This window comes from Typopeltis vanoorti, chromosome 8, assembly GCF_054136105.1.
Source record: "Typopeltis vanoorti isolate ZY-2024b chromosome 8, IOZ_Tvanoo_1.0, whole genome shotgun sequence".
Lineage (NCBI taxonomy): Eukaryota > Metazoa > Arthropoda > Arachnida > Uropygi > Thelyphonidae > Typopeltis > Typopeltis vanoorti.
Genome location: NC_143556.1, coordinates 26,496,603 through 26,511,167, shown reverse-complemented (window position 1 = coordinate 26,511,167; position 14,565 = coordinate 26,496,603). Strand labels below are relative to the sequence as shown.

The 14,565-nt window shown below is 35.8% G+C and overlaps 1 protein-coding gene across 1 annotated transcript in view; it reads right to left on the bottom strand.

The window, feature by feature from the left end:
• Positions 1-1,548: 1,548 nt before the first annotated feature.
• Positions 1,549-14,565, bottom strand: part of LOC150103867 (glutamine synthetase-like) — a 61,313-nt gene continuing 48,296 nt past the window's right edge. The window contains exons 6-7 of the mRNA XM_090397160.1: positions 7,028-7,227; positions 1,549-2,148 (exon numbers count right to left, since the gene is read on the bottom strand). Of these exons, the coding sequence (XP_090253286.1) occupies positions 1,863-2,148; positions 7,028-7,227 (486 nt within the window). The 3' untranslated portion in view covers positions 1,549-1,862. The remainder of the gene's footprint in view (positions 2,149-7,027; positions 7,228-14,565) is intronic.

Sequence of the window (14,565 nt, the reverse complement as noted above, 5' to 3'; positions counted from 1 at the left end):
GGCATGAAATTCTGTTATGTTTATGTATAAACTTTTTCAATTCAATATACACATGAATATAGTAGCCTCTACAAAAGTAGATAATGAGAAACTAGTTCCCCCCATCCACAGATTCAGTTACTCGTGGTCCGAAAATATTAAATGGAAAATTCCAGAAATAAACAATCCATAAGTTTTAAATTATGCAGTTCTAAATAGCGTAATGAACTTTTGTGTCACGCTGGACGCGAGTTATCCCTTAGTTTAGCATATCCACATGAATATAAATAAATAAAAGAATGCATGAAATGCAACGTTTCATGCATTCTTTATCAAATGCTTTTTCCCTTGACCATAGGACACACAAAACATACTTTCATCACTAAAAAAGTACCCTTTTCCATTCCTCTTGATCTCATGGCAGTCTTTGCTTGCACCATCACACTCTAGCTGCCTTTTGCTTGGAAGTCGTAAGCAAGCAGCTTTGTCTTAGGCACACAATTTAAAACCCAATTTGTGAGGTCATCAACGTTGTAGATTTAGACATATTCACACCTAGTTCTTTCTATCTCCTGTGAAAATACCTTTCACTTTGAGAGCGGTTTTCTTCACAATATTCAATCTACTCTCATCTCTTGATGCAGTTGTTACCTTTCAACCACTATTGCAGCAATTATTTTGAACTAATTCATATTTCATAATAATTATTTTCTATGCAATAAATTTGCATTTCAAATCATTCAGCACATTTTCTTTGATTATTCTATTTGTTTGTTTCAGGTGTTTTTTTTTCTCCCCTTTTAAGTAATGATTACTGGTGCAAGATAGTTTGGCATGGACAGTTAAGAGTGAAAGGAAAAAAAAAAATTAAAAAAAAAAGGAAATAATTTTTATTATAAAATGCAGGGGGAAAAAATCTAACCATTTCTTAGTCACTGGAGTCAACAGCTGAAGTGAAAACCTTTGCAAAACAGAAGATTGTTGCAATGTGGATGGTTTGATCTTTATGGCAAGTTTATGGTGGTGGTTGGATACTGGTCTTTTCAAGAATCTCTCAATAGTTAACTAATAAATTCATCTTACTTTGGAACATTGCGACCCATCTTCTCAAATCATGTTCTCCTGATGCAATCGCTTAATCTAAAATCATTGCTTTTCTGAAGCATGATTTTTTTCCCATTCTTGAGAGGCTTCAGCATCTTCTACCGACTTTGCTGCTTCCAACTAAATGAGACAGTTACTTGATAATTCCTCAGATCGAGTCATGCTAGTGTCAGCAGGTGACAAGAGTTTTATAGCATAAGTCTTCCATTAAAAATTTGGAATCATGGGGAAATTTTTCAAATTAATATATATAAATAAATGGTTCTAAAACTCACTCAAAACACCAGGTTCTGTTATAACCCACTGAGGCCTTAGAATACAGAAATAGCACTTTCATCCTTAATGCCAGGACATCCAAAGACATTTTGTAGTGAGATTCTACTTGCTGATTAAAAGAAACTGATTTTGGCTATTCAAAATTAACTACCAATGAGAGAAATCTCAAATTCAAGAGCATTTACAGCATTAACAGGAATAAAAACTTTATTTTCTATACTTGCAATGAAAAAAAAATAATAAAAACTACGTTACAAATCTTTCCGGATTGAACTTTTATTTCCCGACAACGTCAAGCACATATGAAAATTTTCTACTCACTATATACATCAAAATCTTTATTACTAACATTACATCTCATTAGCCAGTCATTTTAAAATTTATCACAAAATATTGCCACAAAAATGGAATGAAAAGTACAGTGATAAACATTACAAGACATCATGATAAAATGTTACATTTACATGGCAATGCCAAATGTCATCTTGTAAAATCTACAAAAGTTATTCAAGACAAACAGTTCGTACTAAAACTTCAGATACAGAATATGGATCACAGTTTGCAGCAGGTCTACGGTCCTCGAGGTAGCCTTTTCTTTCCTCAGCTACTTGACGTGGTATTCTGATGCTTGCACCACGATTAGCAACCCCAGCTGAAAAATCATCAATATTTGAAGTTTCATGTGCACCTGTAAGTCTTCTTTCATTGTCTTTGCCTTCTTTGGGATCATATGCTTTAATATGACGAGAATGACATCTAGACAGCTTCTCAATGGCTTTTTCAATTTCTCTGAAAGTTATAGAAATTAAATTTTTATGGACAGAAAATTCAATTTACAAGATTTATGTAAAAGTGCTCTATGATACTCAAGAATACTAGCCTAGCAAAGGTGAGCTATCCAATCCAGCTTACATGTCATTTAAGTTAAACATAGCTTGCAAACCATTTGCACCTTTTCAGATTTACAACTAAGAAAAAATTGTTAAAAACTAGTTGTCTAGAAATTTAATTTCTTTCACTGAAGCTCTTCTGCCATCTGTTAATGACTTGGATAATATTGCTGTGAATTTCTTCTGTTTGTAAATAAATTCCAATTGATTACAAGAAATTGAACAAATGGAATTTAAATACATCCTTACTGTTTGTTAAAGTAATAAATTATCTGATCCTTGAACTATTCACAGCAATATTAGGTCCAAGTCATTAACAGACGGCAGAAGAGCTTCAATGAAAAATGAAACTTCTAGACCGAAAACTAGAGTTTGCAACAATTTTTCTTAGTTGTAAATAAGAAAAGGTGCAAGGCATGCAATTCTTTGAAAGTAGTAAGAAGAGGATCATTAGACATGCTGAGATGATAGACAGTCATTATATGACAGGTGCAGATTCTGTTCTCAAGTCAGTTGGCATGGTCTGATCTGTTTTCTTGGGAAAAAACCCTTTTGGAAAGAAATATTTTCCAAAGATTTATAGCACTGCACTGATCAATTTCAGTTGATTTCAACAATTCTCTTTAGTTGGAAAAACAAGTTTGAATCTTGACAAGGACTAACCGAAGATAAGTTAGTTAGCTAGTCTCATACAGGTAGCAAGGTTTTTTTGTGCTTGAATCTCTCATACCAACAAAGCAAGCAAATTATCTAAAGAATATATATGCAGATAGGATTAACCACATTATAAGAGCATTAAGTTTCTAAGAAGCCAGGTTACATATCCATGACAGGCCACCGAGTCTACCACATAAGGGAAGATGCGAGATGAGACAGTCTGAAGTCCAAATTCCAAACGGCACAGAATTCCTGCCAAATCCATCTATGAAAAAGGGAAATAAAACTGAATGTGAAATTAGACGAATTTCCTTAATGAGTCTTCCAATTATATTTATTATTTTGTGACACCCCCAGGGAGTCACGAGACTCACTGAGGTAGGGCACCTGCTCTACAACTCTATTTCCACCAATTACACCAATGCCATCTACCACCCACCACCAATCCATGTCCAAGGAAGGATTTGAACCCACAGCCTTTTGGCTGAAGAGTGGACATTAACCACTCGGCCAACATTTATGCAAGCATATTTGCAAAGAGGCCATGAAAAATTGTGAGAGTAAAAGAAAAACAAGATGGATTTAGGCAGAGGTTGTCAGGATTAGACTCACTTAAGTTTTGTAGATATTAAAAAGGCATATGACAAGGTTCCAAGAGAAAGACCTCATGGTTATAATTATGATGTATATGGAACATATCAAGCAATACATGGCTATTATCTGAGTTTTAAATATCAGCAGCCAGAGCTGAAGATACAGGAAGACAGTTTAATATAAAATCCAATGCAAGACAAAATTTTTGTTATCAGATAGTTTGATATCAAACTATTATCAGATGCAAGAAACTTATCTCCAATATTATTTACATGTACTACATTAGGCCTGATATCAAAACTGGAAATGTTAATCTCAGCTGATTATGCAGATGCTACACTCTTAAATGCAGTACAAATCTGCAGAATTTTGCCCAACTCTAAATAGCCACTATAACAAAACAAAATATGCAATAAAAAACAAAAAAAATAAAATAAGCAGGTAAAGTTTTAAATGAACATTTAAAAACCTTACCTGCATTCCCAACCAAGACCTAATATAGAAAAAAGTTGTCTACCATTTAGACAATTTTAATGAAGATTAAAAATAAAACATGGAAACAGACAATGAATAAACAAAGCTGGCATGGTGGAGAGACAGTTATAAAAGAAATTTAAAAACCTACCAGCATACATGTTCAAACCAATTTTAGCTTATGTTACTGAGAGATGTGCTAGAAATAAATCAGTTAGACTCCAGATAGCAAAACAAGTACTTGAAAAAGCAAGAAAAACTAAATCTCATCTTCCTTTTAGTGCACCACAGTCTGAAATCAGTTCTTACACATTCTGGAAATTAATGTCAAGTTCTTTTCTGACATGGTTTGGCCATCGCTGCCATCTGCTAATGACTTCTGAGAATTCATCTGTTGTCTTTAGGCTGATCATCTGTTATCTCAAACTTAACTCTGATCTTAGTCAAATTCTGGACATACCCTCAGGGAGTGTATAGGACATTATGATAATGTTACATGAAAAATGTAGCATTACTACTAATGTCTTATCAACAATTTTCCTCCAAATTAATCTCATCTTGATAGATTACAGCAATTAGAAATGGGAGGTAGAGTCAGAACTGTAGTAGAAGAATTTAGACAAGAGTTAATGAAAATAATGAAATATCTGGAAGAGGATATTAAACATTTACAGAAGAGATTATGTGATGAAAATGAGAAAGTTACTATTACAAAGAAAGAAGTTGAATAATAGTCATATCATTATATGGGATTATTGGGGTGTGATGACTAATAAAGTGCACAAAACATGCTTTCCTGGTGAAACAAATAACTGATGTGTTGCAGAAAATTAAAGAATGGGCATCAAAAAATTAGTAGTAGTTGTGGACACAAATGACTTAGTTGGGGGGGGGGGGGATGTCCACAGACTTGAGGAAGTTGTTGTGACGAGTAAAGAATAATAGTGTTGCTGCAAAAGTTAGATTTTTTTTTCCAGGTTGTAAATTGTGTAAATATAATAAAACTACATGTTGCTATACTGATTGTAAACCCATACGGGTATCTGGCACAAGGAGTAACAGAATTGTTCATAAAAATATTAAACAGTATAAATATTCAGATTGTGTACTTTATGTTTATCAAAATGATATTGTAAAAATAGCCTAGTTTTGAAGTAAAAAAGATTATGTCTGGGACTTGAAAGCTAACAATAGCACTGAAGATCAAGACCGCTGACGTCAGAGTGATTGCAGGAAACAGGGGAGGGGGGGTATCCAACTCTGAATCATGGAACTCTCAAAAACCGTATATAGGGGCCTTAAGAAACAAGATCTCCCTCTCTCGTCATCTAGCTGCAGTCTGCAGGCACCTTTGGACTTGTCGGTATGCAACCTTTTGTGAAACGGGGAGCCCAGAGAAGTAGTGAAAGTTTCTGCGATGTATAGCAAATAAACTTGCCTCATGCACCGAACGTAGAATTCCTCGAGTCTACCTAGTTTCCTTCAGCGAAACTGTGCCCCTACTCCCATAAGTGAATTACAGAAGGATGCCTACCGAGCGCTGCACGAGAAATTCTAGTACAGCGAACGGATTGGAGTCGTCAGCAGAAACAGCTAAGGAACTCATGTGCTGATAGGACTATGTGTTACTAAGGGCCTGCGAGTAGAAATCTTTATATTAATAATAAAGTGCGAAGGATACCTACGATTCCACTGAACATAATGTTACTAGGCTAAATACATTGTCATGGATGGCAAAGATTGAAACTGAATTGCTAGCATAACATAAGTTAGAAATAGTGACAGCCAGAATTGTATAATATGAAAAATCTCCTTTCACCGTAACTGGGAAGTGATAATGTTAGATAGTAATAGATATTCATGCTAAGATTAAGAAAGTTATGAAAGCATATAACAGTGTAGATTTATTTTAAGTTACAATAAATGTGTTTTGTTTGCTTAATAGAAACTATCGCTTGATCTTTGTACAATGTACTGCCTTGCAAAAACTTCGAACCTGTGCTTAGAATTGGGAAATCCACCACTGTTAATTAAGCCCACAATTAAATTTAGCTATATCCTACAGGTGCTAAACATATCGCCGATGCTTTACATGAAGAACTCAGGTGGTGCAGTCATAAATCAAATAAATTTTCCCGACTTCTTTTAGCATAGGAGACAGTTTTCTGTACACGTGAATTGGCATAGTTCACAGGCTTATTCACCAGCAGCATCACCGTTTGTGGGAATCTTAAAGTTTAAGAGATACTAAGAAAAAATTAAGGAATTAAAAACGGCCATACACAATAGGATATTACAATGGTCCTATTTTGGCCTCTGACCTGGTATCTGAATATTTTGAACAATGCAATGCTTGTTACTTTGTGGCATTTCTATGGAAATGACCGTTGTTTCTTTCAGCAAGAAAGTGCACCATGTCATAAGGCTACTGCTGTAACTGTATGGTTTGTGGACATGTCATCACACTTGACTGGCCTCCACAGACCTCTGATCTCAATCCTATTGAACAATTATAGGATGAACTGGAGAATTGGGTGAGATAAAGGCTCCATAACAGTCCAGGATCCCATTACATATCTACAGGAAGAATATGTCCAGAATTCCCACTGATCACTAGCATACACTTGTGAAAAATATGCCCCATAGGATTGACATTGGCATTGCAATGAGAGGAGGTCCTACATCTTGAGGCCGATGCCATGGCTGTTTGTTGTTCCTCACACTATGGTGTCCATTGACTTCTTTCCAGGTGGTATTTCTATAAGAGCAACCTAAATGCTTAATCCTTCAGCTACTTATACTGAACATACGTGCAGTTTATAAACAGTTACTAAAAAAGGGTTTTATAGCACAGATGCTAAAGAAATGACAATTGCAGGCTTCCCATAATGGGCAACTCCATATAGGTACTGGTCTAATATTTCAACACGAGTTATGAGCTTAAAATGCACAAAATTTAAGTATTGCCTAAATGTAAATTTTTGGAACACCATACAAAAATTAGGTTTAAAATTATGCAATAAGTGGGTTCAGAGAAAAAAGAAGTTACTTACTGCAAGCCATTCTCTTCTCGCATAGCTTTTGTGCTGAAATTTGTATGTGCACCAGCACCATTCCAATCACCAGGAATTGGCTTAGGATCAAATGATACAACAACACCAAAGTCTTCTGCTACTCTATGAAGCAGAAACCTGGCCATCCAGAGGTCATCTCCAATGCTTACACCCTCACAAGGTCCAACTTGAAATTCCCACTAAAATGTTTTAAATACAGAGAAATCTTAAACATTTATAAAAAAATATGCTTTAATATCAATTATGCAATCAGTTATTATATAATACTTCATCTGAAATGAAAGTTAACAAAAATTTGTTAATTTGCATATTCACATAAAATAAGACAATTTTATGCTTAAATGCAGTTGAACCGAAGCCAAAATAAAAAAATTTACACATTAAAAATTCAGTATGCATCCATACAATGCATATTAAATGACATGGGCTCCTTTATAAGGAAGGGTAACTGGAAGAACCAGAATAAAACATCAGATAAAAACTTTGTTTTGAACAGTTTGTTTCAATGGGAAACTGGATAATGAGCTATTTGTGTCTATGGTCCCATGAAAGATTCTATGGAGGAGGAAGTAGTCAGACATGGAAAAGATGACAAGTCCCTATTGATAAATAAATCCATAAAGCAGGAAATGACTAGACATTAGCAACATTTTGGGAAGATTTGGAGAAAGAACAAAATTAATAATGGTAATCACCTGATGAATGCTCTAGGCAAACGAGATTGGAGAGATCAATATCAATGCTCAAACACCAAAAATCATTTATAGGCTGATAGTATTGTTGTAATGACAATACAAAAGAGAAATAAGAAATGGGTGAATTAAATAAAGTAGGATTAGAAACTATGAAAAAACTAAAATGACAAATATTGAAGGAAACCAGATAACAGAACAAATAGACAAAAATTGAGCAAGTACAAGAATACATAGTTTTGAAGAACTTTTGGAAAAATACAGATATAAATCAGAAGTCATTACAAGAGGTTGCTTTTAGAATCAAGTCATTTATAAAGCACTCCCCTGATCTGAACTAGTATGGCCATATTAATTTTCTAAAAGACCTAAGAGACAGTCATTCTCAAACAACATTTAATACCAGCTTCTCCAAATTAACTTAACTTATCTGGTTCCCTAGAGGATGCCTTAACATTTCAGTACTGTGTGAAAACAGTTATTTGTGCTCTGATGCTGGTTAACCAGCAAAATATTAGCAAGTTTAATAAATAAATTGTTTACACTGTAAAACACTTATGAATGACATCAACACCCAAGCCTGCGTTGTATTTCAGATTGCACAGTACTTCAATTCCAACATCACTGATAACAAGTAGACTTAACATAAACAATGCAAGTATAGAAGTCTGCCATTCACTGTTCCATTATTAGTGACCCATGTAACATTTCTGCAAGTTATTGTGTCATTGTTTTGGAGGCAGTTGAATGTAAGAATGAATATAATATGCCAGAGCAAATAAGGACAACAAATCTGAGTGGGATAGTTAATATAAGGCATCAAGGTAGGGTTGGGGCAAATGGGGGTCTTAAATTCATGTACACTAATACTAGGAGTATTAGGAACAAGAAGGAAGAGTTTTTGGCCATGGTTGGCACTTCCAGACCACAGATTATAGGTATTAGTGAAACATGGCTGACTGTAGATGATATAACTAGTGGGATTGAATGTGATGGGTATAGTGTGTTCAGGAATGACAGAGAGAATAAAATGGGGGCAGGAGTATTGTTGATGATAGCTGATGAGCTCCAGCCAAGGAGAATAGAAGTTGAATTGCAGGATAGAGAAAAGAGCACATTTGAGGCCATTTGGTGTGAGATTGTGGCTAGCAGAACTAAATATACAATTGGGTGCTGCTATAGACCAGGTGATGGAAAAGATGGTGGTGACAGTATGCACAAGCAAATAGAAGAAATGGGTGGAAGGAGGGTGATTATTATGGGAGATTTCAACTATGGTCGCATTGATTGGAGTGAGGAGAGGACACATGGGAGGAAGGAACTGGATTTTATGCGGTTATTAAGGGATAACTATCTGCGACAGCATGTAATGGAAAATACTAGGGGTCAGAGAGTGCTTGACCTAGTAATTACATCTGAGGATTTGGCTGTAACAAATATGACCACATTGCCACCAATCGGTGAGAGTGATCATAGGGTCTTAACTTGGGAGGTCGCTAAAGGTGTAGAATTTAATTAAGACAGGGTACATGTGGAATTATCGGGCTGGAAAGTATGACATGCTTAGGAGTTTGATTGGTTCAGTGGCATGGCATGTACAACTGCAAGGACTAGAAGTTGATAGTGCATGGGAGGTAGTTAAGAAGTGCTTGCATGAAGCAATGGCTGACTGTATACCTGGAGTCCGAATAATAAATTAAGTAGGGGTTAAATGGATGAATAACACCATTAAGCTTGAGTTGCAAAAAAAGAAACAACTATGGAGGGAATTTAAGGAGAAGGGTGACCGGCAGGCACATGAACGGTATAAAGCGCAGGCCAGAAGGGTGACGAGTGTGGTAAGAAAAGCAAAAAAGGATTACGAAAGAACATTGGCCATGCAGGCTAATGAGAATCCTAAACAGTTTTTTAGATATGTAGCAAGTAAAAGGAAAAATGTACATGGCAGATTGATTTTAAAGAATGCTGATGGTAGGGAGGTAACTGAATCAGTTGAGATGAGTTACTGAGTGAGCACTTTGCAAAAGTATATCATCCAGGTGGTGACATTGCAGAAACGAATAAACCAGTAGATTATACGGGAATTGTGGTTAATGAAGTGGAGGTGAGTAGTCTATTGCATAACCTCAATGTCAATACATCTGTGGGATTGGATGGTATACCAGCTCGTGTTGTACGAGAAGCAGCTAAAGAATTGTCAGTACCCTTGACCATTTTGTTTAATTTGAGTCTCGGGTCTGGGTTAGTCCCGAGCCGGTGGAAAGAGGGGAAAATAGTTCCACTGCATAAAGGTGGTTCCAAGACTGCTGTTGTAAATTACCGACCGATTAACATATCAGGAATCATTGTCAAGGTCTTAGAGAAATTAGTCAAGAAAAGAATACAGGATTGGATAGATGAAAATGGGATATTGTATGGGAGACAACATGGTTTTGTGAAGGGTAGATCATGCCTCAGTAACTTGCTCACTGTTTTATAACACAGTGACAGCTGAACTGGATAGGGGTAATGGGTTTACAGTGATACTACTGGACCTTGCCAAGGCCTTTGATAGGATACCACATGGAACCCTAATCAGTAAACTGGAGCAGATGGGTATAGATATAGGGTTGGTGAGATGGATAAGAGGGTGGTTGAAGGAGAGATATCAAAGAGTGGTTTATTCAGGAGTGGAGTCTAAAAGACGTCTTGTGACTAGTGGAGTGCCACAGGGCTCTGTTCTTGGACCACTGCTTTTCAATTTGTTCATCAATGATATTGGAAAGGATCTGAGAGGAAGTGTTCACTTGTTTGCTGATGATGCAAAGTTGGGTAGAGCAATTGTGAGTGCACAAGATGTCAAAATTTTACAGGATGATTTGGATAGTTTGGAGGACTGGGCTAGGAAAAATGGATGTGAATTTAATGTGGCAAAGTGTAAGGTTATGCACTCTGGGGTGAAAAGAATAGCAGCAGTATATCGCATTGGTGGAATCATACTCCAGGAGATTAATGAGGCCAGGGATTTGGGAGTGTTGGTGGATAGGGAGTTGAAGTTTAGGGGGCACATTGCAAAAGTAACTAAAACAGCTCACCAAATCACTTGGCTTCTGAAAAATACTTTAACATGCAGAGACGAACAAGTTGTTGTTCCTCTGTATCGAGCCTTGATAAGACCCCATCTGGACTTCTGTGCCCAGCTATGGGCACCAGGGTTTCTTCGTGATGGGGAGGAAGTGGAGAGGGTCCAGAGACGAGTGACCAAGATGATAGCAGGTCTGTGGAATGAACCTTATGAGAATAGGTTGAAGATTTGTGGGTTGCAGAAATTGGACGATAGGCGAAGGAGGGGTGATATGATTGAGACATTCAAACTACTGAAGGGTTTTTATAAGATTGATCCAGAAGATATTTTTGAAAATATGACTGGTGGTGGGAGGACTAGGGGCCATGCATGGAAGCTGGGTAAGAGCGTGGTTGACAAGGGTGTTAGAGCTAGGTTCTTTGCTTGGAGAGTGGTAAATGAGTGGAATAAGCTTCCAGAGTCTGTTGTGGGTGCTACGACCGTGAATGAGTTCAAGGCAAGGTATGATAGATACTGTGTGAATGTTGAATAGTTGTTCTTGACATGATGTTAGGGCCTCCCTCGATGAGTCTGTCGACTCCTTGGAGTTTCCCGGAACAATAATAATAATTGTTTGATAAAAAGTAATACAAATAGCCTCCTAGATAATTTGTAAATGACACCCACAAAAAAAGATTGTAAACTATTAGTACTCTAAATAAAGAAACATTGGAAAGAATTAAATGACAAATCTTAATTAATGTAGTTCATTAGTTTAATTGTCATTTGCAACTATAAAAAGTCACTGGCCAGATAAATTCTGAGGCTCTTCCTTGTTCATTAAGCAAATGAGTGGAGGCTGAAAGCCCCTAGCTTCTGCACTCCTTTTAGGAGTACAGTTTATTTTTCTAGCTTCAACTTTACCTAAACAACTGCATGTTAAATAAGAACAAATATAAAAGAATAACATTTCAAATAAAATCTAATTAGTATCTTTAAAGGATGACCACAGCAAATCAATGAAGCGACCATTTACAATTAGAATATAGTTATACAAAAACAGTTGAATATTTATCCAAGACTGGTTAAGTAGAGATATTTCAGTACACGTGTTGTGAACCATTTTCAATGTATAACAGTTGAAAATTTATAAAGTGAAGACAGATAGAGAATAGAATCTTTAAGCTGTCTCCAGACTGCTACATAAAAAAAAATGATATGATCATGTGTGCACTCAAGAGAATTTTAAATTATAATATTTAAGCCATATAATTCTTGATAATTTCTAGAGTTTTGGCATGGAAAGCCCATTAAGCTTGAGATGGAATGTCTTTTGGAGATGATATCAGAGTTGATTAATAGGCTTAAATGTGGGAGAGAATCAATATGTTCTGAACCTTTCATGTATGGAATGTAGATTCATTGCAAGTCATCTCTTCTAATAAGAGTCAGAAACAGTTGATAATGTCATTGTTTTGCAGTTTTAAACAAGGTTACAAATATTAAATATCTTTTTAACGATTATTCACACACAATTCATTTCATCCCAATAATATTGGATTTTACCTAGCTGTCTCATGACTGCACACAAGGAAAAAGTTACATTCTCCATGTACCCTTATTGTTTGATTTTTTTTAATTTTGAACAGCAAAAACAGTGAAGATGGCCCATGATGAGTGCCAAAATATCTGTACTTCAACCAGTCTTAAAACAAATAAATATCCAACTATTTTCTAATGAAAAACAGTTTTTAAATCAGGTAATTAAGCTATACCACTATTATAGTTATTTAAAGACATAGGCTTCAGGGTCTTTATATAATGGCCTATGAATTGTTCAATAGACAATTCACAAAAGGACTTCACTCAAATCTGCATTGATGGAGAAGACATGTCTACCACTCAAGACAACTCCTTTCTAAAACATAAAAATGAAGGCAACAGTACTGTTGGAAATTATAACTCTTGGAACATTAATGGCTTTCCTGTTCAAATCCAAGATGGGCTTGACAGACCCATTATAGCATCTGCAAGGCCTGGGATTTTATTCTTCCCATTCTTGTTACACTATTCTTTCACTCATCAGGATACATACCAAGTGAATTTGCAGCAAGCCATACTGTCCTCATTCTTAAATCTAATAGAGATCACACAATGAGACCTATTTCTTTAATACTGACTACAAGATATTTTTCTGCATTATCAAAAACAGGCTCAAAGCAGGAATGAGATATCCTTTCTTTTAGAGTTACATAGTGATCAGCATTCATTTTAAAAATTTATGTAATTTACAACCGTGTTAAAAAAAACTTTATTATCCTGATGTTTCGATCTTCACATCATCTGGAGCATACATCAATATACAAGACAAGCTGAGTTACATTATTAACTGTAAGCTAAAGAAACAATGCTTTGATCACATGTTATTCTACTGGCATGACCTCTAGTGAAAAAAAAATTACATCGAGCTAAATTCTATTTACAATGACAGGAATAAACATTCTTTCAGATGGTTTTCTTTCAGAAACCATGATGTCCTATTTTTAGTATTACAATTCTTATTTTTGCTTTTAAGATACTGGATTTTCTATAGTCCTGTTTAGTTGTTTTTAGTGAGGAACGTTCTGTGGGTCAAATATATACTTTCCATATGTTTGGGATATTTAGACCATTATTGTTTAGATTAGGGCGGTTGATAATAATCTCACATCATGCTCCAGATGATCTTGATATGAAGATCGAAACGTCGGGATAATAAAAAAAGTTTTTAACACAGTTGTAAATTCCATAAATTTAAAAAAAATAATAAAATAAAACAAAACAGGAACGAGATATATAATTAAAAGATGTATGGAGTACCAGGTCTAGCATTACAATTTAATATATTTCTGCTACATGATCTAATCCGCTTAATTAATACGAAAAGGCAGTGCTATCAGTAGACCTTAACTCAAGCATTTGATAAGATCTGGAATCCTTTTCTATTCCAGATACTCCAGCAAATTAGTGTAGGTAAAAAGTTGCTATCCATTATCTAAGGAGCCTAATGCCAATTCAACTACCCACCTCCTAGTTCATGGGTTCCTGTCAGACTTGGTAAAAGTTCAAAAAGGAGTCAAGCAAGATTGTCTCCTAGTCCACTGCACTTTCATTGGTTCTTGAACTTTTCTTACAGGAAGTCAACCATTAACATGCTGTGCAAGGAATAACAGTTCCTTGCAACTATAAAGGAAAATAAGGTATTAGCATATGCTGCTGATGATGTAGTAAGAACTAAGGATAATGATACGATATTTTTTTTTGGTATTTGGGAAAAATTCAGCAAAGCAATGGATTAATTATTAATGCAGACAAGACAAAATTAAAAGTTCATGGAAAGTGGGATCTTAGAGGCATTCCTTTGGATTAACCCCTAAGAGAGCCCCTCATACTTTGAATTCATTTTGCCACTTACCCAAAATTACCAGTTCAATTATATATAAGAATTTTGAAATGGGGGTGCTTAAGGGTCAAAGTTGTATAACAGAGGAGACCTCCACATAGCCTTTAAAGAAATGTGGAGAACCGACCAGGGCTTCTGACCTAATATCCAATCCTCACCTTCTCGTGGTGCACCCTGTTGGGTATCTACATAGATACTGAACGAACGAGGATGGGCTGGCAATTTGGGATTTAGCCGACCAAATTGTATTCTTATTGGCTTAAACCAATATACAAAATGATGGTGCAACATGACAAAATTTCATGCTGGTTAAACAAGGTCCCGGTTGTTTCTGCCACGA